Below are 27,344 nucleotides of genomic sequence, written 5' to 3'. Positions count from 1 at the left end.
CAGCTAACTCCCTTGAGATAATTTTATTAAGTGGAACATTTCTTACGCTGACGCCTTTAAAAATGTACCATAAAACTACTTATTTGTAAAGTATTTTCAGTAAAGTAATCTGCAGGAGTGTTTATTAGGTTCACTTCTCAGTTTATGTTTTCAAATATTATTGGAAAATTCATCATGGCCAAATGTCAAAAATATTGTTCTAAAGAAAACCGGCCTTCCTAGATAAAAACTCCATAAACATTTAAATAAGTTGACAGTGTGACATTGCAGGGCTAAAGATTAACCTATGTCTTTTAACAATAGTTCTGGGAATTTTAGACTGGTTGTTCTGGTTGATGATGCTGTTGTTGTGAATATGAATGCAGCTCTGTTCAAACACAACACAAAGGTCTTGCATGCATTTTCAGATAATCAGTTGAAAAGAAGAGTCTGAATACTGGGAGAACAGGCAGAGCTTGCATATTGGGTCTTAGTTAGACAGCACAACTGATGGTCCGGAACAAGCTGTTGATAAAATCTCAACCAGAGTTCATATCATTGGTCATTAATTTCTTTAATTAGTTGTTTATTTACCAGACTGAGAGACAACATTCAAAAGGACTGATAAAACCATCCGTCTCAGGTGATACAATCACACGTGAACAGTGTTTAATGCTTTATCGTAGTAATATCCACCTTTTTCCCAGGCAGCGAAATTATCCATTATGCTCAGCGCGTTCTTCCAATGCGGATGCAACAGACTTCCCCTTTGCAGCTTATTCCCATTACCAAGCACTTTAATATCACTAACAACAGTCAACAACGGAAGAACAGTGTTTACTTAACGTAAACATTTTCTCACTAATGTCTGCGTATGGACATTAGGTTTCGACAGCAATCCCGAATAGATGAGAATACAATCACACACATTTGCATGGTAAATTTACTGGACTCTTGCGCTCTCTGCACGCACCCTGTGTGTCTGTGTGTCTGTGTGTGTGTGTGTGTGTGTGTGTGTGTAAAAGAGAGTGAGAGACACATACATACAGTACGCAGAGAGAGAGAGAGAGTACACGAATATGATGCGCTAGATTTCACTGCGTTTCTTGTTGTGCACTTCAAAATGAAAACAGCCAAATCTAGAAATCCCACCGGATGCTTCATTAAGGTTCTAAAAAGAGGACATGTCCGTGAAAAGGGGGTGTATGGTCCATCATAGGTTCCATTTAAAAATCTTCCGATTTATGGCATTATTTCTGCATTATTTCTGCACTGGTTTGGTTCCGATCGGGCAAAGGGCCTAGGACGAGTTCGTTTTGAATTTTTTTCAATCCAAAATAGAGGGAAAACGAAGGGGCGGAGCAAAAATCTGTCAAGGGGTAAAACTCTTCGGCATGAATCAAGGAATCAGAGGAGAAAATAATTTTGTTTCTAGCTCTTACGGTTCAAGATTTATGGCCCAAAATGTGATTGTTTTGCAACAGCGACACCTAGTATCTGAAGGATGTGTGTCTGTACGCATGAGTAGTTGGGGGGGATTTGGAACCATCCTGCCAAGTTTGGAATCTCTTCGATTTACGGTCTCTGACGCCCAGACACTTTTAGGGCAGAAAAATTAAATAAAATAAGAAAATCGGAACAAATACAATAGGGTTCCAAATACAATATGGAAATATCTGTCAATGTTTTAAAAAATAGGCAAGTGACAGAGAATTAGTTTAATGCAACCTCTGATTATTACATCTGGTTTGACTCGAAATGTTTCAGCATTGACAGCTTTTGTGGGGGCTTATTGTTGTGACATTCATTTTACAGTAGTTTTTAAGCCATGTGTAGTTGTTATAACTCCCTATAACAGCGCATATTCATCCAGCAACAACTAAGCCGAAGTCTCTCGCCGTAATGGCGACACCCATAGAGAAGTCAGGAAAAAGGTGGATATTAGTACCAGGTGTAAATGGTGATCTGTCTCACCTGACCAATTGTGATTGCATCAACCGACACGAGGAAACAGCCTATTGTGTTCAACTTTATACAAAAAAGTAGTACCCACTGAGGTCATTTTTCTAAGCTTTATTTCAACTGGTCGATCAGCAGACCAACAAGTGTTGACAGGCTTCAGTTAAGCATGAAATGGTGGCAATGACAAGAATCTCTCTCTCAATCTAAGAATCCTTTCCTCAACCATATTGGGGTATGAGGACATACACACCATCAAGTGATGGCTTGAAGTTGTATTAGTGCACTGTACACCATGCCAGCAAGAAACTGTCTGATATACATTTTGTAAATTCAGATGAGATTATGGTTACAATGGACCATAAATTAATTACAAATATAATTTTCTTACACCTTTATATACACTACTGGTCAAAAGTTTTGAAACACTTACTCATTCTTTATTATAATTTTTTTCACAATTTAGGATAATAGTAAAGTCATCAAAACTATGGAATAACATAAATGGAACTATGGGAAATATGTTGTGACTAAACAAAATCCAAAATAAAACAAAACTGTGTTATATTTTAGCATCTTCAAAGTAGTCACCCTTTGCCTAGAATTTGCAGAAATGTACTCTTGACATTTTCTCAACCAACTTCTTGAGGTATCACCCTGGGATACTTTTTAAACAGTATTGAAGGAGTTCCCATCAATGTTGGGCACTTATTGGCTGCTTTTCTTTATTATTTGTCCAAGTCATCAATTTCAAAAACTTTTTTTTTAAATTACATTTTATTTTTTTAATGAAATAAATTAATATGGTGGCACAAATATATTTTTGTCTACAGAACTAATTTCAAACATTTAAGCATATGCCTTCAGATCAAAAAATTGTTAAGATCATGAGAAACATTTCAGTCAAGTGTTTCAAAACTTTTGACTGGTAGTGTAAGTGTAATTATATGACTTTTTGAGACTGGGTGAGTGTATGTTTTTTTACAAATTCACAGTATGCCCACCTCTTCAGACACTACTACACCACTGGCCATAAGGATGGACGCCTGGCGCTGAATTACTCCCAGTCAGCCGAGAGAGGAGCCGGAGATTCCAGTTAGAGAGAGAAAGAGATGCATGCAGCCAATGAATGTGTGCATTCTGCGTTGGGCACACGGAGCTGTGTGTGTGTGTGCTGTAAAGCAGTTTTATTTTGTGTCCAAGTGAACTGTGTCTAATTAAAGTCTTCCATGAACTGTTCACCCGGATCCTGCTTCCTCCTTCATAGGGAAGGCAGAGATCTGCCACAGTATTTTTGACTTAAAACATAAAAACAGTTAATTTAGATGTTACCGCATGAAGCAAATGTTTAGGTTATCTGTGGCACGCTTTCAATTAACACAGAAAATAATTTTGTCCTGTCCCACAGTTTGTAAAAAAGAATGAAAAAACAGCAACACACTTTGCAAGCCAGATTAAATGATTCTAACACTGAGGAACAGACATAACTTTTATAAGATTAGTACTAGAAATTATTGATTTAGCAATTTAGCAGACTATTCTGAAATATCTTGATGTAACTTGTAGTTGTTGTTGTTGGCAGTTTAGTTTTTAGTTTAGTGCCAACATTGAATTAAAATAAATATTCATGCTGTAAAAATGCAAATGTTACCTTTGATTTTATTTGTGAAGATGTCAGCTCCTCAATTAGAAACCTGTCAATGACACTGATATGGAAATAGCTCTTTTAACTTTTTTTTTGTGGTATTCTGGCATTAAAGGGATAGTTCACCCAAAAATATTTGGATCTTCAGAGTTCTGGCCATTGTATTGTATGGACCTACAGAGCAGAGATATTCTTCTCAAAATCTTCATCTGTGTTCAGCAGAAGAACGAAGTCATACACATCTGGGATGGCATGAGGGTGAGTAAATGATGGTGGGATTGATGTGCATTCATTGGACAGAAAATGAGGAGTGTTGGGCACAAAAATGAGAGGACAAATTGATTGATCAAAATGGACATTGCAAGAGTAAAAATAGATCACTTCATTTAGAAAAGTTGGGAGGCCCAGAGTATGGTACAGGAATGGGGACAATAAGTCATGATAGTACAAGATGACAAATTCATAAGAAACTGTATGACTTCTACTCGCATAGAGAAAAATAACGAACCAACAAACGATCCCAGATAGCTTACGCACACCTTCAAGATGTCTGTTTCATCTGAAAAGCATTGCATTCTAATTAACATCTGTTAAACATCTTAAAATGATCATATTTACAAATATTCTAAATCATAAATGTCTCAAAGACATCTACTAAATGTCATATTGACATCTGAGAGGAAACATCTTATTGACGTATTGCAGATGAGCAAACAAATATGTCTTCCAGATGTAAAATACACATCTTGGTGATGTAAGTGTGCTATCAGGGCAATGTTATTAGGGGTCCAAGCACCGAAGGTGCAGGAACCCTATTGTATTTGTTCCGATTTTCTTATTTTATTTTATTTTATTTTTTTCCGCCCTCAAAGTGTCTGGGCGTCAGAGACCGTAAGTCGTAGAGATTCCAAACTTGGCAGGATGGTTCCAAATCCCCAACACTACTCATGCGTACAGACACACATCCTTCAGATACTAGGTGTCGCTATTGCAAACAACACAAACAAAAATCACATTTTGGGCCATAAATCTTGAACCGTAAGAGCTAGAAACAAAATTATTTTCTCCTCTGATTCCTTGCTTCATGCCGAAGAGTTTTACCCCCCGACAAAATTTTGCTCCGCCCCTTCGTTTTCCCGCTATTTTGGATTGTTTTAAAAAAATTCAAAACGAACTCGTCCTAGGCCGTTTGCCCGATCGGAACTAAACCAGTGCAGAATGACTCAGCAGAGTCCCAGTATGAAAAGTTATCAAAGGAATTTTGAAATTCTGGTATGCCAAAACTTTCGTAGTGTGCATGTCCATTTTACTAAAACGGTTATAATTTTTCAACGTATTGAGGTATTATCACCAAATTTGGTAAAGGTATGTATGGGCGCCTGCTGAGGTCACACAAAAATATATAAATATTGCACACCTTTGCCTCTTGGTGGCGCTATAATAATTTAAAAAAAAAACTAAAAATACTACGGAACCGTTGGTCAGATCCAATTTTGCATGCACTGTCTTTGTCCAAGGTGCCATCCAAGTCTATGAGCACTGTGCATATCTTTAAAAAACGTGGCCGCCATCGTCCAATCAGCTTTCAGAAGCTTTTATATAGGGTTAAATAAGGCTGATCGGAACTAAACTTTGTATGACTATTTGTCTCTCGGCCCGAGAGGTCTGTGCAAAATTTGACAAAAATTGGCCATCTGGAGGCGCTATTGCGTTTTACATGCATGTAAATTGTTGTATATGCCGCTGTTTAAAAAAGAAACACGTTATTCAGACCATGCTGTAAACCTCCTCATTTTAAACAACTTTGCCACAAAACGTTTAATAAATACTTGAGATTATTTTAAAAGATTACTTTTTTCGAACTAGTCGTAGGCCGTTCACCCGATTGGAACCAAACAAGTGCAGAAACATTCTCTGGAGTCCCAAAATGAAAAGTTATCAAAGGAATTGTAAAATTGTAATTTATCGTCAAACGGTATGCCAAAACGTTCATAATGGGTGTGGCCACTTTTACTAAAATGGTTATAACTCTTGAATAGATTGAGAAATGCCAATTTGGTACACTTATGTATGAGGTCATTCTGAGGACAAACACAAAGATGACGCACCTCTGCCTCTTGATGGCGCTATAATAGTTAAAAAATGGCTCTAACTATGGAACCTTGGTCCCGATCAACTTGAAATTTTTGCATGCAGTTTATTTGTCCAAGGTGTCATCAAGGTCTATGAGGAAAAACATGAAAAACATGGCCACCTTCGACCAATCAGCTTTCAGCAGCTTTTATAGTCAATTTGTGTAATTTGGCATCCACTGGATCATTTCTGTCAATTCTGATTATTTTGGTTATTTCTTCACTTGTGCTTGGACCCCGATGATTGCCGCTTGCAGCTATATTTATGATTTTTATTATAAGTTATAAATTGAACTCCAAACCCACACCCAACCATCAAGTCTAACCCCCTATCCAAACCCTAAATCTTAAAAAAAAAAAAAAAAAAAGTGTTGGATAGGAGCTTAGCTAAAATGTGATGCCTGTTTTATATCCATTTGAAATTCTCTTTGCTGATTGGTCAGTTTGTATGGGAATAAAGTTGTACCATTTGTACGAGCCAAGTCGTACAATATCTTACAATCTTATACAAATTATTATGAGTTTTTGTGAGCTGCAAGCCCCCAATTTAGTAACTGAAGTACCAGCTGTTGAGATCTTTAACTACTCTGTAGTTCTTATTTTTTCTGATATGTTCACAAGCCCGACAGGCATGTTCAAGACCAAATGCAGATGCCCTTGAAACGAAATGTTCTCTCCAGGTAAAATACTGCCTATACATGTTCTCGTTTTGGTCCATAAAATTGAGATGATCTGCCAGTTCTTTGGGAGAGGGGAAGTCATCTACATGGATGAAGGCTTTGCTCGGTATGAACTGCTCATAGTTCTCTCTGGGCGGGCCAAGAACAACAGGAACCGTACCAAGCAATAGAGGGTTGTACAGTTTTTCTGTAATGTAGTCTCTATGAATGGAATTCTCAAATGAGAGGTAAAATTTGCAACTAGACACCACGTTTGAATATTCATCACCATTAATGCGCCTGTTGAAATGTCCTCCAAAAGCCTCCACGTGAATGTATTTCGATAACTCAGTATAGTAATATGAACGCTTATGGTGAGAATTCTAGTTACTCACTATCCAGCAGACTAGTTTATCCTTTTGTGGGATTGTATATTTTTTTTTTTTTTTTTTCTCCTCAATTGTGGCCTCTGAGAGCCAACCGTAAGGTACCTGGACATCAGAATCCCGACGATAACTTGAAGTCAAATTAAACAGATCCTTCAGCTGGGGAATTTGTGGTGAATTGGCTGGAGACTCCATATTCATCCATATCCATTTCTGAAATGCTGGTCGAGGTAGTTTCGGCATATTAGATAAATCCCACTTGATATCTCTATGATGAAACCATACAGCATGTGCTTGGTTATACAGTTCTTTGTCATCTGTTAAACGGCAGCCTTGAATATTAAAAGCCGAACTGCAGGGTCCAAAGCCAAAACTATATCCAAAAGGCCACATCCAGATCAAAATAATGGTGTCTGGGTCGTCTCTCTTCGCTGTTGTCACTTGTTTTGTTGTTTTAGTAGTTGTCATCTGTTGTCTTTCCAAGATGAAGTTCACAGTGCAGGTGTTGTTTTCTATATGGGTGTAGTTTTGCATCTTAAAAACACTGAGGCAGATTTCTGCAGTGACATTATTCATGTGGATGGGAGCAGCAGGGCATTTAAACCAGCTTGTGGTTGGCTCATAATACACGTACAAAATTGCCGTAAAACATGCAAACAAAATGACGGCAATTATTATGCTCTGATTGTTTTTGGCAGAAGTTATGGACATCATCATTTACTGGTGAAGGAAGAAGATATAGAATTGTTTGATATTTGGCTTCAAGGATTTGTTTAAAATTAAATAAATGAAAAACCTCTAGTTTTGTGTCAGAAAGTTGTGGTCCAGTCTGTTTAGTCCAATAGGTAATATCTAAGAAAGTAGATGTGTATATTTAGAAGCTATAAAATCACACTTTCTAGGCATTATGTAGGCTATTTCTTGTTATGGACCAAAATGTGGTCCAACCTAATTATTGCTTTCCAGAGGACCAACACTTTAAGACACAAAAGAGATTCGAAGTGACTTTTGCAAGCATGCACCGCAGAATATTAAAACCTGGATTAATGGGACATTTTACTCTTACAAATATGTCAAAGAAAATGGTAAAACAAGCATTCTCCTAGAAGTCTGCACCCTTTACATTAAGGTTCATAACAGTAAACCATCATTGTAGTATAACATACTGAGTTTCAGAGCGATTGGCCTCACCAGAGGTATAAAACGGGTGGTTTAGACTATAAATTCTGATTGGATGAGCCATACCAAAGTGCTCTAGCCTTTGTATAATGCTTATTTTAAAAAATAAATAAATAAAAAACGCCACATTGTATATAAATGTGTCAACATACAGTTGATAGGCTATACATTGCTTGGCAAGTGTAAACCACATCAAGTTAATGAGCCATATTACTTGATGGACGAATTGTTAATTCCGATTTTCATTATTAATAATAAATGTACATTAAAAAATGTAACACCTCTTTCAGCGGTAAAAACAAGTTTAAACTTTTAACGAATTTACAATGTAGCGATTTAAAAATAAAACCCAGTTTATTTAAGCAGCCTACAGCAATATCTCCCAGAAATTTAACATAAAAAAAATATTAAACAAATAAAATTGTGTAGGGTAGGCCTACATAATTTTAAGACGTTCAGAGCAAAATCAATAAATGCAAATCAGCTGGTCTCTTAAAATAAATACTCAAAGTAAAATAAAACTCACAATAGACATTCGTTTTGTTTTTGAGGTGTATCTTTTTCCTATTCGTTTTATATTAAATCACAATCAACAGAATTCAGGTAAACTTACCTCTGTCTTTGTAGTCTATCAGAACATTTCGCTGCCCATGGGTTTTTAGAAAGGTACACCATTACCTTTTACTCAAGTCCCTCCCATGTTTGAGGCACCGATTAGATAAGACGTTGGAAACAGGCCTATCAGGTTTTGCATTGAAATCAGTCAAATTATTGTCTCCTTTCAGGAAATTAAATTGTATATTTAAGAGCTACATTTATGAGAACAGATCAGGCAAGTGCACACATAGACATCAAAGGGGGCTTGAGCACCTGCCCTTTTTCTTCCTCGAGAGAAAGTGCCCTTTTTCTGGGGTGCTTTATATATATATATATATTCGTGTTTGTGCACAGCTTCCCTGTCAAAAAAATATATTTGTTGAATAAAAAATCTAAATATCAGGTCAGGAGATGAAACTTTGTCAGTTCTGATGCACTCCCACCCTCCCTCTCTAAATATGCAGATTAGCTTGTTTTGGTTAATTTAGAAGAAATCTACAGATGCAAACAGACGGAGGGTACACTCTAAAAAATGCTGGGTTATTTTGTCTACCCAGTGGCTGGGTTGAGACTGTTGAGTAACAAAGCTGGGTTGATTTGACCCAATTTGGGTTGGCAACCTTTCCTCACCAGTAACCCAACAGCGCTGGGTTGGGGTTGCGGACGTGATAGAGAGCATCATGAGCATGCACGTCACGTTAAACAAGTTCCAAAGGTTCTCTTGAGTGTTCATATTGTATCACTCCGCCCGTCTGTGTTTTCAGGGCTCATGACAGGAATATGTGTGTAAAATAAAAAAAATAGCAAATCAAAGCGGAATGGAGAGAGAAGTGTGAAATTGTCTGTAGCGAGGAGCGTGTTCTTTTAAAGCTGGTGGGTTTTGGTTGGAGTAATTTCTTTCACACCAAGACCGCAGATGCACGGGACCTATAAACACTGAAGTGGAGCTTAAGAGGAGTGATTTTAAAATGCTTTGAATGTAAAGACGCTAAAATCATGTCGATTCCCTCACATACTTTATTCAGATAATCTTTCAGTTTGTGCGCTTCTTGGCAGCAAGTCTAATTCTTTGGGTTTAGTTGGAATACTTTCGTTGGCGGATTAACCAATTTTTTCTCCACAACTGAATGACACCCCGTGCTGCATCTTCTGTGTTCAACGATGGAGTCTGGATGCGAAAACGTAAGTGATATTTAAAATTGCTTTTGTATCCATTAACTTTGCTTATTTCATTATAAATTATATACTATATTGGATATTTTGCTACCTAAAATATAATAGGATGAAGCAGTGTTGCCAACTTAGCGACTTTGTCGCTAGATTTAGCGACTTTTCAGAACTCTTTAGCGACTTTTATTCAAAAAAGCGCCTGGCGACAAATCTAGCGACTTTTTGGACAAAGCTACCTTCCGTAGAAGAAAGTCGCCAGTACTGCCCCGCGAGCACGTGGTCTTGCTTTCCTGCCCGGACTCGGAGGCACACCTCTCTCTGTGTCTTTTCTGTTCAGTGAGACTGACAGAGAGAGAGGTGAGCAGGCGAGAAGGCGGAGCAGCACAATCAGTTGACCGCACGGCAGCTGACATAGACCTGAATGAGCGCGCATGTGCAAACAGCGTTATCAAGGACCAATCACGAATCTGTATTGGTTGCTCCCCTTTTGCTTTAAATTTAAAGAGTTTAAGTTTATTTTTTGTAAATATGCACATAGTTCTTTTTTTTTTTTTTTAAGGGTAATACAGTATGTACGGTAAGCACAGAGAAGCAAGCACATGTAAAGGGCGGACACTATGCAAAATGGAAATAAGACGCGATGACGTCGCGAATATGCAAAGTAGCGTATGACGTCATCTAGCGACATTTAGCGACTTTTCGAGCAGGCTTTAGCTACTTTCCATTGAAACTAGTTGACAACACTGTGTGAAGTTTATCTTTTTAACTCGATAATTTTCTGTCAGAAAGTTACTTCAGAAAGTTTCCCGCCCTTTTTCTAGCTAATTATCGCTCTGTTTAGCTGTGCATTTAACAGAAAACATATCTAGATATAGCTAACTGTGCTATGTAGTATTTTGTCTGAAAGTTACTTGGTAGTTTTTTTGTGTCTAAATTTCCCGCTCTGCTTCTTTTAACGGCGTTAAGGTTTACATTTAATTGCAAATGTTATCCATCAACCCTCATGACATGATTATTATAGAGCTATGAGTCATTTTTACCTAATTTTCAGTTCTTTTTTAGAACATTAGACCTGACAATATGTTATAAATAGCCAGAAATGCCTAAACACAGATAAATAAAGGCTAGTTTGCATCATGTGACGTCAAATTCTTTTTAATTTGATAATAATTAAAATGTGGCCATAATGATAAGATGCCTTTTAACAGGTATTTATTTTCTACTGATTGATGAATATGTGAAAAGTAAACTGACAGAGTGGAATCTTGAGGAATTAATTCATACATTTGAAGATATGTATTAATTTATAATATTTTACAGGGTTCCTGTAGTCATTGCAAATAGGCAACTTCAAATAGCTACATAATGAACTGATCAGACTGATTTTAAATTCCATTTTACATGTAAATCACCACTGACTGAAGTAAAGGGCAGAAACATGACATTTAATGCAACAGTTCACCCCAAACTGTTCTGTCATCATTTACCAACCCTCAAAACATTCCAAATCTAAATCAAGTATATTATATATTATACTATATATTTTATAGAATTATATACAAATATTTTCTTTATCCACAAGGTCAGAATCTAAAGATACTTAAAACATTCAATTAATTGAGGAAAAATGTCACTGTGACACAGTGGAACATTTCAATTTAAGTTTCAAGAATTATACAAACTGAAATTTTAAATAAGGGTAATATTTTGAAGAAAAACACCCCAGTGTATTATTTAGGCCCTAATAATATGTTGGAAAATTAGCAAAGACAGGAGCAATAGGTTCGAAGTCCACTGCTTTCTTAAAGGGATAGTCCACCCAAAAATGAAAATTCTCTCATCATTTATTCACCCTTTTGCCATCTGATGACTTTCGTTCATCAGATGACCACAAATTAATATTTTTAAAGAGATATATCAGGCATGAAGTCAGTGGGTCCAAACACTTTGAATGTCCAACAGTCTTTACAAGTTAATTTAAAGGAAACTACAGCTTGCTTTGTTTCATTATATCTTCATCAAAATATCTTTGTTCTGCATATTTTCTCTTGCAGCTGAGAAGATTGATCAAGAAACTCTCGTCCTTCTTGATGACGTCACACTAACCTCTCTAATCTCAGTTATTGGACTTCGTCTAAAATTCCAGAAGTACCTCAGGAAGGTGCTTGATGTAAGTGCAAGGCTTTAGGTGTAGAAGGCATGGGTTACATCTGCTTTAAATGCAAAAGGTCTTTGGGACCTGATATCAGAATTTTTTATTTTGTATTTTTTTTAATTTATTAATTTTTTGCACATTTGAGAGTTTCACATCATGTATTTTCTACATTTAGTTACTTTCAGTGTGCTCAAGCTGGATGTTATCGCTCATTCAGAAATAGTTTACTGAAAATTTGAAGTTCCAGTTCTAACCAGGGAGATAAAGTTATATTTTATTTTAAAGGAATCAAGAACAGTGCCTGATCCTGGCACTGCTACCAGACAAGAACCCATAATACTAGGGAAAAAAAACAACATGGCCCTGAGCACAGGATATCTGTTTCTGATATTCTGATCAGTCTAGACTACAAGACCAGTCTGTTTTTATGAATGAATTAACGAAACCTGTTTTAATTAAGATATTTTTGAAGCAATATGTGGGGTTATTTAAACGTTTTCTTTTTAGAATGTAAGAGACATCCTTCTGACGACACCTGATGGCAGAGATATTTTGGATAATATTGAAGAGAAGTACTGCATTTCTGATACGGATATTGGTGTCAAATCTGATGGAGCGCTTTGGAGAAAAGTAAGTACACATTTGAATAGAATTTAAAATACTTTATTCCTATAAAATACTTTTTGAGTTGTGTTTAAAGTCTCAGACTGGATGTGTTGACGTCTGTATTTTTTAGTATTTTTAAAATTAAAATTATAGCGTTGTTGTTTTTAGTCCAACTGCAGATACCAAAGTTGAATTGGCTTCATCAATAGTTGAACAGCTTCCATGTCTTAAGGACTGCCAGGGTAAAGGCTATGTGAGTACATTGACATTGTGATGGTGCATGAAAAATGTGTCCAGTTATGGCCATACGAGGTGCTACAACTAAAAAAATTGATGGTTATACCTTCTGCTGAACTTAAGTGGAAATCTCTGTCTGGGGCACCGGAGTAACAGATCTTCACATTTGTAACCAAAGCTTTCACATTTGGATGATATGGCTTTTTTTTTTTTTTTTTTTTTTTCAGGAAGCATGGTTCAATCCAGGTCGAAGTCACAGACTTGCCACAGGCTTCCTTGAGGAGCATCTTCGGAATGTACGGCAAAGGCTCCACAGAGGAAGACAGACTCCTGGTTTCTCAGATTAATTTAGAGAAAGCACCAGATTGGTTTTGCCAGGTAAATATAAAATAGGTTTTGATTGTTTGATTGTGCTTGTGATTTCCTCTTTAAGGGATGTTTAGATATCCACCATATTGATGGGTTATTGATGGTATTGACGTTTATGCACGCTCTCGAGAGTCTTGCCTCAGTGCTTATCTTCCGCTATTCAACAGCGACAACAAACAAACTGCAACACTAGGTAACGTTATCTTAGAGATGGAATCTAGCAAACGGCCGGCTTCCTGTTGCTCGTGCTCACGCAGACACTTTTTTGGGCTTACGCGGAGTCTGTGTTGTGCTGTTTGTTGACATTAGTGGATTCAACCTCTAAGCTAACATTAGCTAGTGTTGCACACTGTTTTTCACTGTAGAAGAGCAGAGAGGCACTCTCGGGAGCGCGCATACATGTCACATCCTTTACATTTTCCCAGCAAAACCGACCCGCTCCCTTTGCATAAAAATCAGTCTACAGGCTGTTATAGGCAACCTAGGAAGTTGGGGAAGGTCTCATTTTTTAAGTTGTGTTACAAGCCATTCACACATTGGCAGTAAAAAAGCAATTCATACATGAAGTATTAATATATGTATATATCTTACATATAGTAACTTTATGGGGGTTGGGGGGGATATAACCAACTAGTATTTCCAATGTCAACTTGTAGCTGCATTACTGTTTAGTAGACTATTCTCACACCTCCCTAGTGTGTGTGTATGTGTGTGTTTGAGGTACATGTCCTGATTTGCCAAAAGTAATTCAAATATGTTTGTAATTACATTTATGCTCATAACAGAGTTATGACAACTTTGGACATAGAGCAGTTCAAATGACTGAGTGGCTTAAAAATAATATCTTGCCGCCAGCTCAGGCTGAGCAATACATGAAAGAGACTGCCATCCACAGGGCCAAATGGATTCGAGATAATGGCACCAAGGGTTTAACAGAAATAGTCAGTGAGTATCCATGTCTCCTCGACACTCCGGGCATGGTAGGTTTAAATTTGAAACAAACATTGGCTCAATATTTTTTTACTTCTTATACAACTTTATTTGCCATTTTTGTCTTTTGTCTGTACTTTAGATATCCCAGGACTTCTCTGTTTTGAATTCAGACTGTGCTTCAAAACTCACAGAAAACTGGGTTCCTGTATTTAAGGATAAGATCCTGCGGTTTGCCAGAAGAGAGAAGCAGGCTCTTCATTTGCTTTCTGATGTAGACACTATGTCAGCAGGTATTTTTCCTTTTGGGTCAATTATTACTTTATAACACCATTTCATACTTACAGATTAATTGCGGTCAGGTTTTATTAAAGGTGCACGCAGCGATTCCTGAGAAACACTGTTGATATTCGAACTCAAATGCCAAAACAAACACACCCCTCCCTTCAGTGCTATTTTGGAAGCTCTGACCCCCAAATCGTCTCGGAGTCTCTCCACCGCTGAATGGCCTCGCCGATGTTGACGCAGTTCCTAGCCCTCGACTTATCATAATCCTTCTTTTTAAGGGTGTGTTCACACTTGTAGTTCGGTTCTCTTGGTCCTCTTGGTCCGGATCAAAAAAGAAAATGTTACATTTAGCCCTGGTTCGCTTAGCGTTCACACTGGCATTTTTAACACCGAACCTAACGATACAAAACCAAAGGCATCAGGAAAAAGTCACAACCTGATTGGACAGCTTTTATGACTTATATTTTCCGATCATCCAAAACAATGCTGGCTGCTGGGCGAAATGCACTCGTTATATTTATATATGTATATATGGTGTTATTTTTACCAGCTGAGAACAAACGAAGAGCTAATAAAATGTGTAAAGGAGTCAAAACAGTACCAGGAATTCCTCCATTGCACACACAAATGAAGATATGCTGCAAAGACGGCTGATGGCTGTTCCGACGCCTGTACCGAACTGTAATGGGCAACATAGCTCCTATGATGAGAAGAACCAGGTATGCTTGAGGTCAGTATTAGGTAAATTACTTACTGTTTTTGGTCTGTTTAGACATCATTGGTCCAGGTTGCATTCATACATCAATCGAACCACACCAGAGTTCGTTTGGAAGCGGAACCAAACCTGCCAAGTGTGAACACACCCTTCATTTATATTCGTCAGACCTTTTTCTCTTGGTCTGTTTCTCAGCCATTTGTCCTCCTTGGAGTTTAGAAAGTTTGCATCAGCCAGATTTCTAATGAATTTCCCTCTCTCTCTGCCCCCACCCCCCATCCTGTGCACGTGCAAGAACTACCCCCCCCCCCCCCCGTTGCTGATTGGCTGGAGTAGTGTTGTGTAGATCTGTCCAGTCAACTTTGTTTTTGTCGCATTTAAAGCTAGCAGACTGTGAGGAGATATTTGCAGAATTTGACAAAGTGTGTTGAATTAGAATTACTGAGTGCATCTTTAACAAGATGTTTTGTTAACATTTTAAGTGATTTGTTAACATTTTGTTTGTTTTCATTCTAAAGACATACAGAGTGACATCGCTTTACTGGTCTTTCCTATGGTGCTTCCAACATCTGTCCACAAGATTGGAAGGAAAATGTTTAGACCAAGATTCATAGAAACCAGGAAGGCCTTCATAGACATACAGCCTGTAAGTTAACAGCTATTTCTAAAAGCATTGTACTCTACATATGCAATGCTCTGATTTTGCAGTTAATGACTCCTAAAGCTTAAAAAAGCACCCAAACTTTTCTTAGTGTTCACTTAAAGGAACAGTTCTGCAAGAAATTAAAATTCTGTTTTTTATTCTCCCTCTTGTCGTTCCAAACCTGTAAGACTTTTGTTCAACTTTGGAACATAAATGAAGATATTTGAAGAATGTTCTCAGCTGTTCTTGTCCATATAATGAAAGACAATGATGATTTGTAATTTCAAGCTTAAAAAAGGACATAAAGGCATAATAAAAGTTCTTCTTACAGTTCAGGTCATATATCAGAAGTGTTCTGAAGTGATCCCATCACTTTATATGATGATTAGATTGATTATTGATGACTATACACGCTCAAATCACTTAAGTCCGGATAAATGGGCAGGGTTGCATCAGGAATGACATCCGGTGTAAAACGTGCCAAATACAAGATGCGGATCATCCGCTGTGGTGACCCCTGATGGGAGCAACCGAAAGAAGCAAATCACTACACCGATCAGCGAACACACATAACGCATACAAAATGACATCACAAACCTCTGCTAACATCAAACCTCACTGATTCTCAGAGACGTCATGATGGCATAACATTAGGTTTGATTTAATGGCAGTGTTGTAGTTTTTGTATACGCAAGTTAGAATGAGTGTCATGATTTAATTTGAGAGTAAATAATGACTTACTAAAATTTAAGTTGATCATATAAAATGATTGTATTGCTACAGAACACTTCTGATATATGATTTGAGCCACATGGAGAACTTTTGGTTTGGTTGCTTTTGATTACATGGACAAAAACAGCTGAGCTCAAATATCTTCATTTATGTTCTGAAGATGACCAAAAGTCATGCAGGTTTGGAACAATGTGAGGGTGAGTTAAATGATGACAGAATTTTCATTTTTGGGTGGACTATTCCTTTAAATCATTATTTACTCTCAAATGAAAAAAAAAATCATTTATCAATTCAAGCCTGTGGCAGCGGGGGCGTGGTCAAGCATCTCTCCGGAGAGAGAGAAAGCGGTAAGGGCGCTTACACCTGAGTTAAATGATGTCTAACACCTGTCTCTAATTTCAGTGAGCACGGGGAGAGCGGCATAAATAGAGCCACACAGCAGTTAGAGGGGAGAGAGAGCCTGGGCACGGACTATGAAGCCAGAAGTTTTGATGATTGTAAATTTGAAAGTTTATTTTGTAAGCTAGTTTGTGGATGTTTTTAGACTGTGTTTGCCAACAACGTAAAGCCCTGAGAGTGTGTTGTGCTGCACTGAGGAAAATAAAAAAACGCTTACCTGAACCAGGAAATCTGCTTCTCGCCTCCTCCTTCCACTGAGAAGTGTTACAAAGCCCTAATCAAATATGGGGAAATACCAATAACTTCAAACATTGGTTCTTGTCTCTCCTGAGACCAAATGTCATGACATAAGAACCAGTGAGGATTTTATTGATGTAGCCACCATGTTGGATTTCAGCATCGTATACTGGCTGTGCAGCATAAAAAGTAACCGTGAGTCACATGAACTACTTCAATGAAACTAGAGTGCTTTAAGCGTAATGACCAAAACTTCTTACATTGTTGCAGAGTTACAGTATATTTTGTTTTATTTATTTATTTTTTCTTTCCAGATTGGTACCAATATGGCTGAATACCTTCGATGTGCGAAAAACACCACCGAATTTTCATATGTCCTGATGCTTGGAGACAACAACCAGTGCTTTCAAGCCTTTGTTGTTATAAACGGAGAAGCGCTTGAGCAAAACACATTGCTGGCAGCAGTAGATGTTTGCTGTAAGGCATTCTACACCTTAGATGTCAATTTCCCCAAACCGTGTTCCCCAGTGTGGGAATTTTTACAGATTGTGGTGTATGGACTTCCTGGAAATGAATCCCCAGCTATAAGGATTCTGCGAGCATACATTTCTCATACATCTGTCTAAACCTCTTATACTGCTGTAGATGTTCGCATTTAATGCATTCTACACATCCGGTATTAATTTTTCAAAACAGTGTTTTCATCTTAAGCATTTAATATTTATTTTTTTGTATGTTGATTGAGTTTTGTCAGTGCAGAGCCAGGGTCAAGGGCAAAAAACTGTTATGAATTGCTTTTTAAGAATTCATATTTTTCCTGTGTTTTTTGCTCAGCTTGTAGTGTGTTATATTAGAAAGATTGGTTGAATGCAAAAAGTTCATTTTTTATCCTTTGTAATTGCACTTAATTTGCACAAACTCATGCACACACATTGAAAACTGTTTTTAGTTGTGCATAATTGTATACATTTCGGGGTGTTCTCATCAATAAATGTTTACCATTTTATTATTACTGTAGCCTGTGTTACTCTAGTCATTGTGTATGTGTGTTAAAGTGGTTTTAATGACCATGATTTCTGTGTACATTTCCAACCCAATTGGGTTCATTTTAACCCAGCAGTTTTGTCATTTTTAACCAATAGTTGGGTTAAAACAAATTAACCCAGCACGCTGGGTTGGGTTAAATGTTTGACCCAGCATGCTGGGTTAATTTTTTTAACCCAACTATTGGTTAATAAATGAAATTTCTGGGTTAAAATGAACCCAATTGGGTTGGAAATTTACACAGAAATCATGGTCATTAAAACCACAGAAATGGTTCGTTCATTTTTGACCCAGTGCTGGGTTGCCAAAATAACCCAAATTGGGTTGTTTTTAACCCAGCATTTTTTAGAGTGTAGTATAGGCTTAAAACAAACACCATCTAAATGTGTATTTTGGAAGTTTTCTTTCCATTAGAGTAAAACACACGGAAGCAAAATAGAACAAAATCTCAAAATTGACCACTACATGAAAAAAGTGTCCTGCCTTAAACAGTAACTTCATAATTTTGATCGTAGGCTCCTCATCTAATAATCTATCCATTCTATTAGTTTGTTGTATGCTGATAGATCTTTACATGATACAGACAGAAGGTTGCTGCTGTAAGGGAGGAAGGAGAGACAACAAGGGAATGGAAGTAACAGATTTTATTTCAAAGTTCAAGACATTTTTTTGTAATAATTTCAGTTAAGTTGCTGTATTTTTGTATTTTGTCAATCATTTTTTTGCAGTGTTTTTTCCTGTAAAATTAACAAAATAGCAGCAACAGCCTTTTTCAATTTAGTGTGAAGATTTCTGTTGATTTTGAAGTGTTATGTATTCCAATAACACCAAAAGAATTAAAACGATTTATTGCCTTGTGCAAAATAAACAAATTATTAGGGAAACTATGTCCCTCTCCTTGGTGCAGTCATTTATTCTAAATATATACTTGAAACTAGTAGCATAGAAAACATGCTCATTGTGGCATATAGTTTTCTTTGCTGTTGCTCTTGTGATAAACCTAGTGAACACTAAAGAAGACTATGGTCTCTGTGTGAACGGATAACAATTGCGTGCTGTGAGGGAATTAAAATAAATTGGTAAGGAAGTCAGAGTTGTGTTAATATATTTAACGTTTTGTTAAAAAAAAAAAAAAAAAAAAAAAGAAAATATATATATATATATATATATATATATATATATATTAATAAATAATTATGAGAAGTGCCCTTTTTTTCTCCACTTGAGCCCCTGCCCCCCAAAATGTCTGTGCACTTCTCTGGAAAAGATCGTATAAAAACACTATGAAACTATACTGAGGGAGTGGCCAAACCTGAAACAGGTGATTTTGAAAGTTGTTCAGCTCATAGCTCAGTGCTCTCTTTTGATAGAACTCTAGAATTACAGGTACAAATTGTGTTTTGAAAAAAAACAGTTCCGATTCTAAAATCTGACTGGACGAGTGAGTTATAAAACAACTATAAAACCTAAGCCTGTACTCGCACATAGTTATATTTGTTCATGATGACATGTTCGTTTCAGTAGTTTCGAGAACATTTGTTGGCAAACCACCCAACATATATTTCTTCCTTGTTTTGAAGAGTTTCTCAAGATCTTTAGATCTAATCTATTAATCCAAGTCAAGAGTTATTTATTGACATTTCTCTCCTGCATGGCAAGATATCTCCTCCAGTATCTCCTGAACAACTGCTACTTTGAAATTATTGGGATTGGGAATTATTGAGAATTTTATTGTTAAGTGGAACAGTTCTTACGCTGACGCCTTTAAAAATGTACCATAAAACTACTTCTTTGTAAAGTATTTTCAGTAAAGTAATCTGCAGGAGTGTTTATTAGGTTCACTTCTCAGTTTATGTTTTCAAATATTATTGGAAAATTCATCATGGCCAAATGTCAAAAATATTGTTCTAAAGAAATTAGTTGTTTATTTAACAGACTGAGAGAGATTTTAAGTGTAAAGACAGACAACATTCAAAAGGACTGATAAAACCATCCGTCTCAGGTGATACAATCACACGTGAACAGTGCTTAATGCTTTATCGTAGTAATATCCACCTTTTTCCCAGGCAGCGAAATTATCCATTATGCTCAGCGCGTTCTTCCAATGCGGATGCAACAGACTTCCCCTTTGCAGCTTATTCCCATTACCAAGCACTTTAATATCACTAACAACAGTCAACAACGGAAGAACAGTGTTTACTTAACGTAAACATTTTCTCACTAATGTCTGCGTATGGACATTAGGTTTCGACAGCAATCCCGAATAGATGAGAATACAATCACACACATTTGCATGGTAAACTTACTGGACTCTTGCGCTCTCTGCACGCACCCTGTGTGTGTGTGTGTGTGTGTGTGTGTGTGTGTGTGTGTGTGTGTGTGTGTGTGTGTGTGTGTGTGTGTGTGTAAAAGAGAGAGAGAGACACATACATACAGTACGCAGAGAGAGAGAGAGAGAGAGAGAGAGAGAGAGAGAGAGTACACGAATATGATGCGCTAGATTTCATTGCGTTTCTTGTTGTGCACTTCAAAATGAAAACAGCCAAATCCCGCACATTTAGGGAATCTAGAAATCCCACCGGATGCTTCATTAAGGTTCTAAAAAGAGGACATGTCCGTGAAAAGGGGGTGTATGGTCCATCATAGGTTCAATTTAAAAAATCTTCCGATTTATGGCATTATTTCTGCATTAACAAGTGCCGCCTTCAACTCTGTCTCTCCCTCATTCACATACACTCACAGTGGGAGATATGAACCTCGTAAAGATATAATACAAAATATAAGGACCTTGGCTTAAATGTTTTTCATCTTTGATATCTTCCAAAATGACAGACATCATTTGGAAATATCTGTCAATGTTTTAAAAAATAGGCAAGTGACAGAGAATTAGTTTAATGCAACCTCTGATTATTACATCTGGTTTGACTCGAAATGTTTCAGTATTGACAGCTTTTGTGGGGGCTTATTGTTGTGACATTCATTTTACAGTAGTTTTTAAGCCATGTGTAGTTGTTATAACTCCCTATAACAGCGCATATTCATCCAGTAACAACTAAGCGGAAGTCTCTCGCCGTAATGGCGACACCCATAGAGAAGTCAGGAAAAAGGTGGATATTAGTACTAGGTGTAAATGGTGATCTGTCTCACCTGACCAATTGTGATTGCATCAACCGACACGAGGAAACAGCCTATTGTGTTCAACTTTATACAAAAAAGTAGTACCCACTGAGGTCATTTTTCTAAGCTTTATTTCAACTGGTCGATCAGCAGACCAACAAGTGTTGACAGGCTTCAGTTAAGCATGAAATGGTGGCAATGACAAGAATCTCTCTCTCAAATCTAAGAAACCTTTCCTCAACCATATTGGGGTATGAGGACATACACACCATCAAGTGATGGCTTGAAGTTGTATTAGTGCACTGTACACCATGCCAGCAAGAAACTGTCTGACATACATTTTGTAAATTCAAATGAGATTATGGTTACAATGGACCATAAATTAAGTAATGACAAATATAATTTTCTTACACCTTTATATAAGTGTAAATATATGACTTTTTGAGACTGGGTGAGTGTATGTTGTTTTTTTTTTACAAATTCACAGTATGCCCACCTCTTCAGACACTACTACACCACTGGCCATAAGGATGGACACCTGGCGCTGAATTACCCCAAACAGCAGGGAGAGGAGCCGGAGATTCCAGTATAATAGCTCTTTTAACTTTTTATTTTTTATTTTTTATTTATTTATTTATTTTTTTTTTTTTGTGGTATTCTAGCATTAAAGGGATTGTTCACCCAAAAATATTTGTATCTTCAGAGTTCTGGCCATTGTATTGTATGGACCTACAGAGCAGAGATATTCTTCTAAAAATCTTCATCTGTGTTCAGCAGAAGAACGAAGTCATACACATCTGGGATGGTATGAGGGTGAGTAAATGATGGGAGAATTTTCATTTTTTGGGTGAACTATCCCTTTAATGTGCATTCATTGGACAGAAAATGAGGAGTGTTGGGCACAAAATGAGAGGACAAATTGATTTATCAAAATGGACATTGCAAGAGTAAAAATAGATCACTTTATTTAGAAAAGTTGGGAGGCCCAGAGTATTATACAGGAATGGGGACAATACATCATGATAGTACAAGATGACAAATTCGTAAGAAACTGTATGACTTCTACTCGCATAGAGAAAAATAACGAACCAACAAACGATTCCAGATAGCTTACGCACACCTTCAAGATGTCTGTTTCATCTGAAAAGCATTGCATTCTAATTAATATCTGTTAAACATCTTAAAATGATCATATTTACAAATATTCTAAATCATAAATGTCTCAAAGACATCTAGTAAATGTCTTATTGACATCCGAGAGGAAACATCTTTTTGACATATTGCAGATGAGCAAACAACCTAAAAAAAATATGTCTTCCAGATGTAAAATACACATCTTGGTGATGTAAGTGTGCTATCAGGGCAATGTTATGATTTTTTTTATAAGTTATAAATTTAACCTCAAACCCACACCTAACCATCAAGTCTAACCCCCTATCCAAACCCTAAATCTTAAAAAAAAAAAAGTGTTGGATAGGAGCTTAGCTAAAATGTGATGCCTGTTTTATATCCATTTGAAATTCTCTTTGCTGATTGGTCAGTTTGTATGGGAATAAAGTTGTACCCTTTGTACGAGCCAAGTCGTACAATATCTTACAGTCTTATACAAATTATGAGTTTTTGTGAGCTGCAAGCCCCCAATGTAGTTTTTTTTTTTTTTTTTATTCCTGCGCTAACTGAAGTACCAGCTGTTGAGATCTTTAACTACTCTGTAGTTCTTATTTTTTCTGATATGTTCACAAGCCCGACAGGCATGTTCAAGACCAAATGCAGATGCCCTTGAAACGAAATGTTCTCTCCAGGTAAAATACTGCCTATACATGTTCTCATTTTGGTCCATAAAATTGAGATGATCTGCCAGTTCTTTGGGAGAGGGGAAGTCATCTACATGGATGAAGGCTTTGCTCGGTATGAACTGCTCATAGTTCTCTCTGGGCGGGCCAAGAACAACAGGAACCGTACCAAGCAATAGAGGGTTGTACAGTTTTTCTGTAATGTAGTCTCTATGAATGGAACTCTCAAATGACAGGTAAAATTTGCAACTAGACACCACGTTTGAATATTCATCACCATTAATGCGCCTGTTGAAATGTCCTCCAAAAGCCTCCACGTGAATGTATTTCGATAACTCAGTATAGTAATATGAACGCTTATGGTGTGAATTATAGTTACTCACTATCCAGCAGACTAGTTTATCCTTTTGTGGGATTGTATATTTTTTCTCCTCAATTGTGGCCTCTGAGAGCCAACCGTAAGGTACCTGGACATCAGAATCCCGACGATAACTTGAAGTCAAATTAAACAGATCCTTCAGCTGGGGAATTTGTGGTGAATTGGCTGGAGACTCCATATTCATCCATATCCATTTCTGAAATGCTGGTCGAGGTAGTTTTGGCATATTAGATAAATCCCACTTGATATCTCTATGATGAAACCATACACCATGTGCTTGGTTATACATATCTTTGTCATCTGTAAAACGGCAGCCTTGAATATTAAAAGCCGAACTGCAGGGTCCAAAGCCAAAACTATATCCAAAAGGCCACATCCAGATCAAAATAATGGTGTCTGGATCGTCTCTCTTCGCTGTTGCCACTTGTTTTGTTGTTTTAGTAGTTGTCATCTGTTGTCTTTCCAAGATGAAGTTCACAGTGCAGGTGTTGTTTTCTATATGGGTGTAGTTTTGCATCTTAAAAACACTGAGGCAGATTTCTGCAGTGACATTATTCATGTGGATGGGAGCAGCAGGACATTTAAACCAGCTTGTGGTTGGCTCATAATACACATACAAAATTGCCGTAATACATGCAAACAAAATTACAGCAATTATTATGCTCTGATTGCTTTTGGCAGAAGTTATGGACATCATCATTTACTGGTGAAGGAAGAAGATATAGAATTGTTTGATATTTGGCTTCAAGGATTTGTTTAAAATTAAATAAATGAAAAACCTCTAGTTTTGTGTCAGAAAGTTGTGGTCCAGTCTGTTTAGTCCAATAGGTAATATCTAAGAAAGTAGATGTGTATATTTAGAAGCTATAAAATCACACTTTCTAGGCATTATGTAGGCTATTTCTTGTTATGGACCAAAATGTGGTCCAACCTAATTATTGCTTTCCAGAGGACCAACACTTTAAGACACAAAAGAGATTCGAAGTGACTTTTGCAAGCATGCACCGCAGAATATTAAAACCTGGATTAATGGGACATTTTACTCTTACAAATATGTCAAAGAAAATGGTAAAACAAGCATTCTCCTAGAAGTCTGCACCCTTTACATTAAGGTTCATAACAGTAAACCATCATTGTAGTATAACATACTGAGTTTCAGAGCGATTGGCCTCACCAGCGGTATAAAACGGGTGGTTTAGACTATAAATTCTGATTGGATGAGCCATACCAAAGTGCTCTAGCCTTTGTATAATGCTTATTTAAATAAATAAATAAATAAACGCCACATTATATATTAATGTGTCAACATACAGTTGATAGGCTATACATTGCTTGGCAAGTGTAAACCACATCAAGCTAATGAACCATATTACTTGATGGACGAATTGTTAATTCCGATTTTCATTGTTAATAATAAATGTACATTAAAAAATTTAACACCTCTTTTAGCGGTAAAAACAAGTTTCAACGTTTAACGAATTTACAATGTAGCGATTTAAAAATATAAAACCCAGTTTATTTAAGCAGCCTACAGCAATATCTCCCAGAAATTTAACATAAAAAATATATATATATATATAAAAATACAATTATGTAGGGTAGGCCTACATACAGTATATCATATCATATTTTAGTTGTAATGTGTAGTGTTTTCGACGTTCAGAAAAAAAATCAATAAATGCAAATCAGCTGGTCTCTTAAAATAAATACTCAAAGTAAAATAAAACTCACAGTAGACATTCGTTTTGTTTTTGAGGTGTATCTTTTTCCTATTCGTTTTATATTAAATCACAATCAACAGAACTCAGGTAAACTTACCTCTGTCTTTGTAGTCTATCAGAACATTTCGCTGCCCATGGGTTTTTAGAAAGGTACACCAATACCTGTTACTGAAGTCCCTCCCATGTTTGAGGCACCGATTAGATAAGACGATGGAAACAGGCCTATCAGGTTTTGCAGTGAAATCATAAAGTCAAGATATTGTCCCCTTGCAGGAAATGAAATGGTATATTTAGGAGCTACATTTATGAGAACAGATCGTATAAAAACACTATGAAACTATACTGAGGGAGTGGCCAAATCTGAGACAGGTGATTTTGAAAGTTGTTTAGCTCATAGCTCAGTGCTCTCTTTTGATAGAACTCTAGAATTACAGGTACAATTTGTGTTTTGAAAAAAACCAGTTCCGATTCTAAAATCTGACTGGACGAGTGAGTTATAAAACAACTATAAAACCTAAGCCTGTACTCGCACATAGTTATATTTGTTCATGATGACATGTTCGTTTCAGTAGTTTCGAGAACATTTGTTGGCAAACCACCCAACATATATTTCTTCCTTGTTTTGAAGAGTTTCTCAAGATCTTTCGAGATATTTGCGCAACAACTGTTACAATCCACAAATTTTGAGATATATTTTAGAATATTTCTTTTCTCAGGAATGTCTTTTTTTTTTTTAACCCAGCTTTATTAAAGGAATATTCCAGGTTCAACACAAGTTAAGTTCAGTCAACAGAATTTGTGGCATTATGTTGATTATCACAAATTTCGACTCGTCCGTCCTTTTCTTTAAAAAACGCAAAAATCTGGGTTACAGTGAAGTCAAAATACATTTTTTGTGGTAATCAATATTATGCCACAGATACTGTCAATTTAGCTTAATTTGTATTAAACACGGAATTTTCCTATAAAACAATGATTTACTCTTGTTTTGGACACACTAGTTCAATGAGCTTCAAATGTCTAATCTATTAATCCAAGTCGAGTTATTTATTGACATTTCTCTCCTGCATGGCAAGAGATCTCCTCCAGTATCTCCTGAACAACTGCTGCTTTGAAATTATTGGGATGAAAGGTCAGCTAACTCCCTTGAGATAATTTTATTAAGTGGAACATTTCTTACGCTGACGCCTTTAAAAATGTACCATAAAACTACTTCTTCTTTATAAAGTATTTTCAGTAAAGTAATCTGCAGGAGTGTTTATTAGGTTCACTTCTCAGTTTATGTTTTCAAATATTATTGGAAAATTCATCATGGCCAAATGTCAAAAATATTGTTCTAAAGAAATTAGTTGTTTATTTACCAGACTGAGAGACAACATTCAAAAGGACTGATAAAACCATCCGTCTCAGGTGATACAATCACACGTGAACAGTGCTTAATGCTTTATCGTAGTAATATCCACCTTTTTCCCAGGCAGCGAAATTATCCATTATGCTCAGCGCGTTCTTCCAATGCGGATGCAACAGACTTCCCCTTTGCAGCTTATTCCCATTACCAAGCACTTTAATATCACTAACAACAGTCAACAACGGAAGAACAGTGTTTACTTAACGTAAACATTTTCTCACTAATGTCTGCGTATGGACATTAGGTTTCGACAGCAATCCCTAATAGATGAGAATACAATCACACACATTTGCATGGTAAACTTACTGGAATCTTGCGCTCTCTGCACGCACCCTGTTTGTGTGTGTGTGTGTGTGTGTGTGTGTGTGTGTGTGTGTAAAAGAGAGTGAGAGACACATACATACAGTACGCAGAGAGAGAGAGTACACGAATACGATGCGCTAGATTTCACTGCGTTTCTTGTTGTGCACTTCAAAATGAAAACAGCCAAATCTAGAAATCCCACCGGATGCTTCATTAAGGTTCTAAAAAGAGGACATGTCCGTGAAAAGGGGGTGTATGGTCCATCATAGGTTCAATTTAAAAAAATCTTCCGATTTATGGCATTATTTCTGCATTAACAAGTGCCGCCTTCAACTCTGTCTCTCCCTCATTCACATACACTCACAGTGGGAGATATGAACCTCGTAAAGATATAATACAAAATATAAGGACCTTGGCTTAAATGTTTTTCATCTTTGATATCTTCCAAAATGACGGACATCATTTGGAAATATCTGTCAATATTTTAAAAAATAGGCGAGTGACAGAGAATTAGTTTAATGCAACCTCTGATTATTACATCTGGTTTGACTCGAAATGTTTC

At 36.8% G+C, this 27,344-nt stretch overlaps 5 protein-coding genes across 14 annotated transcripts in view; 1 reads left to right on the top strand and 4 right to left on the bottom strand.

The window, feature by feature from the left end:
- Nucleotides 1–8,004, bottom strand: part of LOC127420964 (4-galactosyl-N-acetylglucosaminide 3-alpha-L-fucosyltransferase 9-like) — a 50,029-nt gene extending 42,025 nt beyond the window's left edge. The window contains exon 1 of the mRNA XM_051663620.1: nt 6,866–8,004. Within this exon, the coding sequence (XP_051519580.1) occupies nt 6,866–7,477 (612 nt within the window). The 5' untranslated portion in view covers nt 7,478–8,004. The remainder of the gene's footprint in view (nt 1–6,865) is intronic.
- The window catches only part of LOC127420956 (4-galactosyl-N-acetylglucosaminide 3-alpha-L-fucosyltransferase 9-like), an 85,236-nt gene that overhangs the window by 22,552 nt on the left and 35,340 nt on the right, over nt 1–27,344 (bottom strand). The window contains exon 2 of one of the 3 annotated variants that reach the window (XR_007893906.1): nt 3,280–4,122. The exons of the other annotated variants lie outside the window; for them this stretch is intronic. The gene's annotated coding sequence lies outside the window, so the exon portion shown is untranslated. Of the gene's footprint in view, nt 1–3,279; nt 4,123–27,344 lie in introns of those variants that run through there. 3 annotated transcript variants of the gene reach the window in all.
- Nucleotides 1–27,344, top strand: part of LOC127420962 (uncharacterized) — a 72,691-nt gene that overhangs the window by 16,936 nt on the left and 28,411 nt on the right. For 2 of the 7 annotated variants that reach the window (XR_007893912.1, XR_007893920.1), the window contains 3 exons: nt 15,525–15,652; nt 16,784–17,212; nt 17,332–18,023. The gene's annotated coding sequence lies outside the window, so the exon portion shown is untranslated. Of the gene's footprint in view, nt 1–9,279; nt 9,719–11,760; nt 11,877–12,368; nt 12,492–12,635; nt 12,721–12,931; nt 13,083–13,858; nt 14,297–14,841; nt 15,022–15,524; nt 15,653–16,783; nt 17,213–17,331; nt 18,024–27,344 lie in introns of those variants that run through there. The other 5 variants (XR_007893918.1, XR_007893913.1, XR_007893914.1 and 2 more) reach the window with 5 other exon arrangements.
- LOC127420960 (4-galactosyl-N-acetylglucosaminide 3-alpha-L-fucosyltransferase 9-like) overlaps nt 1–27,344 on the bottom strand; it is a 66,514-nt gene that overhangs the window by 20,186 nt on the left and 18,984 nt on the right. The window contains exon 1 of one of the 2 annotated variants that reach the window (XM_051663617.1): nt 8,553–8,617. The exons of the other annotated variant lie outside the window; for it this stretch is intronic. The gene's annotated coding sequence lies outside the window, so the exon portion shown is untranslated. Of the gene's footprint in view, nt 1–8,552; nt 8,618–27,344 lie in introns of those variants that run through there. 2 annotated transcript variants of the gene reach the window in all.
- LOC127420958 (4-galactosyl-N-acetylglucosaminide 3-alpha-L-fucosyltransferase 9-like) lies at nt 22,639–24,053 on the bottom strand. Its single transcript, XM_051663613.1, has one exon. It carries the CDS (start codon nt 24,048–24,050, stop codon nt 22,851–22,853), a length of 1,200 nt encoding a protein of 399 aa, XP_051519573.1. The 5' UTR covers nt 24,051–24,053; the 3' UTR covers nt 22,639–22,850.

Source organism: Myxocyprinus asiaticus, chromosome 30, assembly GCF_019703515.2.
Source record: "Myxocyprinus asiaticus isolate MX2 ecotype Aquarium Trade chromosome 30, UBuf_Myxa_2, whole genome shotgun sequence".
NCBI lineage: Eukaryota > Metazoa > Chordata > Actinopteri > Cypriniformes > Catostomidae > Myxocyprinus > Myxocyprinus asiaticus.
This window is presented reverse-complemented; position numbering and strand designations above follow the sequence as displayed.